General features: G+C 54.5%; 1 protein-coding gene across 1 annotated transcript in view; it reads right to left on the bottom strand.

The window, feature by feature from the left end:
* R3HDML (R3H domain containing-like) overlaps nt 1–1,051 on the bottom strand; it is a 10,509-nt gene extending 9,458 nt beyond the window's left edge. Inside the window, exon 1 of the mRNA XM_006763767.2 lies at nt 787–1,051. Coding sequence (XP_006763830.1) covers nt 787–1,044 — 258 coding nt within the window. The 5' untranslated portion in view covers nt 1,045–1,051. The remainder of the gene's footprint in view (nt 1–786) is intronic.
* Nucleotides 1,052–2,228: the final 1,177 nt, after the last annotated feature.

Genomic DNA, 2,228 nt, shown 5'->3' with positions numbered 1-2,228 from the left:
CCTAAAGAAATCTGTGGGTGGGCTGGAAGCTTATGTCTCCAGACTGGTTTGGGACAATGGTCCCAGAGGAGGGGCTGTGATAAAGAGAAAAGTTTCCTCCTTCACTCTGGGAAGCTGGGGTAAGAGCCACTAGCCCTGTCTCTTTGAGAGTAGATATCCCAGCTTCCTCTCACAGTCAGCTGCTGGTTTTTCTCAGCTGGAGACCCCACCCCTACCCCCGTACCAGTCCCCACAGCTCCAAAATCTACCTCCACAGGCTTGTTGAGGATGGTCTGGGGATGGCCATCACACCCCTGGGGCAAAAAGACAATAGCATAGAAAGCTACAGCTACCACCCTCTGCAGGTCCCCAGTGGGGAGCCAAAATTCTTGGGCAGGGTATTGTGTTGGCTAAGACAATTACCTTTTGCAGCAAGTAAAAGTTTGGAATCCCAGCTGGGTGACCTTGGGCAAATTAATTCTCTGCATCTCAGTTTCTTTATTTGGAAAATGAAGATGACAGTTCCCACCGCTAAGGAAGAATATCCTCAGGGTATGTGAAGTGCCTGGCATACAGTAGGTGCTCCATAAATAACAGTTCTCTGCCCAACTCCCCGCAGGCCCTGTGTAATCACCTTTGTGCCCTCATCCACAAAATGGACAGACTAAATCCTGCCCTTTCCACATGGTCCAGACACCCAGATACTGGCTTGTGGGGCCAGGTTGGTGAATGGTCCAGCCCTTCCAAGGCAGGTTGAGATAAGTGGTGTTTGCTGGAAGGGGGACTGGGGAGGGCACAGGGACTCACCATATACTCCATGTTGGCAGCTGGTGGGTGCACGCTGGCCCTGATGTGGTTGTGATAATCCAGTAAGGCACTCATATCCCTGGCAGAGATGTGGCGCTTCCGCCGGTAGTGGGGCACCCCCAGGCCACTCAGGGAGTGCACTGCTGTGCCCTCGGTCCAAGCCAGCACTCGGGTGGCATTGGGCATCAAGGTGTTCACTGTCTGGCCTGCCCAGAAGAACAGGACTGCCAGGCCCACAGTGCTGGGCAGCGGGGGCATAGCTGGCTGAAGGGGTCACACGTCTGCCTTGTGCAGTCAGAGCTGGCTGCCTGGAGGGGGTGGGTATAAGGGCACCAAACCATGAGTGTTCTCCAGCATTGCCATCTCAGAGGATGCTAACCCTGGGAGCTTGGTGAAAACCTGCCGACTCAGCTCTGGCCCAACACCCTGTCCTTCCCACCCCAGCAGACTGAGTGGATTGGGCAACAGGAAGAAATGCCCAGACAGTAGTTAACCTGGATCAGGACTTGGGGTGAGATGGTGCCACCACTTGAAAGCCAGGGCTCCATCCCACCAGCCCAGAAGGAAGATCTGTCCTCCCCATCCTAGATGCCCTCTTCACCCATCCTGCTTACAGTGGGCTCCTTCAATGGCCTCAGAGGGGCAGGGCCAACCTTCCCCAAGGCTTGGTGAGGGCTCTCTTGTCCCTGAGCTGCTGCACTTTCAGCAGTGAGGGCAAGACACAGAAAGAAGCAGATGTGGAGAATGAAAGAGGCAGAGAGAAAGAAAAACAAGAAACAGAAATGAGCAAGACCAAAAAAAATACAGAGACACTGAATGGAAGATATAGAAAGGTGGAAAGATACAAGGCAGAATGGGAGATGATGATAGGAGGAAAAAGAAAACATTCGGTCGAGGGGGTAGGGGGCGGGAGACAGAAAGAAAGGTAGAGAGAGAGAAAGACAAAGGGAAAAAAAACAGAAGAGGGAGAGAGAAATAGACTTGAGAAGAGAGCTAGAGAGAGGTGTGCAAGAGACCATGCAGCAGGAGTTCATACCCAGGACAGGCAGCCCAGGGGGGTGGCAGGAGGCGTCCGAAGAGGAGGCAGGGGACTTCTGCTGACACCCTGGCCCGCCTGGCAGCACAGCGACTTTAAAGGTCCCCTGGGAGCTGATGGCATCTGACGCGCCCTGTCCCACAGCCCCCTCCCCTTCCAGCCAGGCCAGGCTTGAACAGGAGGCTCCGCCCACTGCCCATTTGCTGGCTTTCCTCTCCAGCCTCTGCTGTTCCCACTTCCATCTGGAGTGTGGAGGGCTGGGGCTAGGCTGCTGGTCAGGGTAAGGATGTGGCAATGACAGGGATTCCAGGAGGAAATCTCAACCCCCTTTGGGAGACCCAGAGGCTTTTCTCTGCCTCCAGACCCCAACATATCAAGGCCACCTTGCATCCAGCGTTTTTACTGT

The sequence above is a fragment of the Myotis davidii genome, unplaced genomic scaffold (assembly GCF_000327345.1).
Source record: "Myotis davidii unplaced genomic scaffold, ASM32734v1 scaffold199, whole genome shotgun sequence".
NCBI classification, from domain to species: domain Eukaryota; kingdom Metazoa; phylum Chordata; class Mammalia; order Chiroptera; family Vespertilionidae; genus Myotis; species Myotis davidii.
Note: the sequence above shows the minus strand (reverse complement) of the source record. Positions and strands in the feature narration are given on the sequence as shown.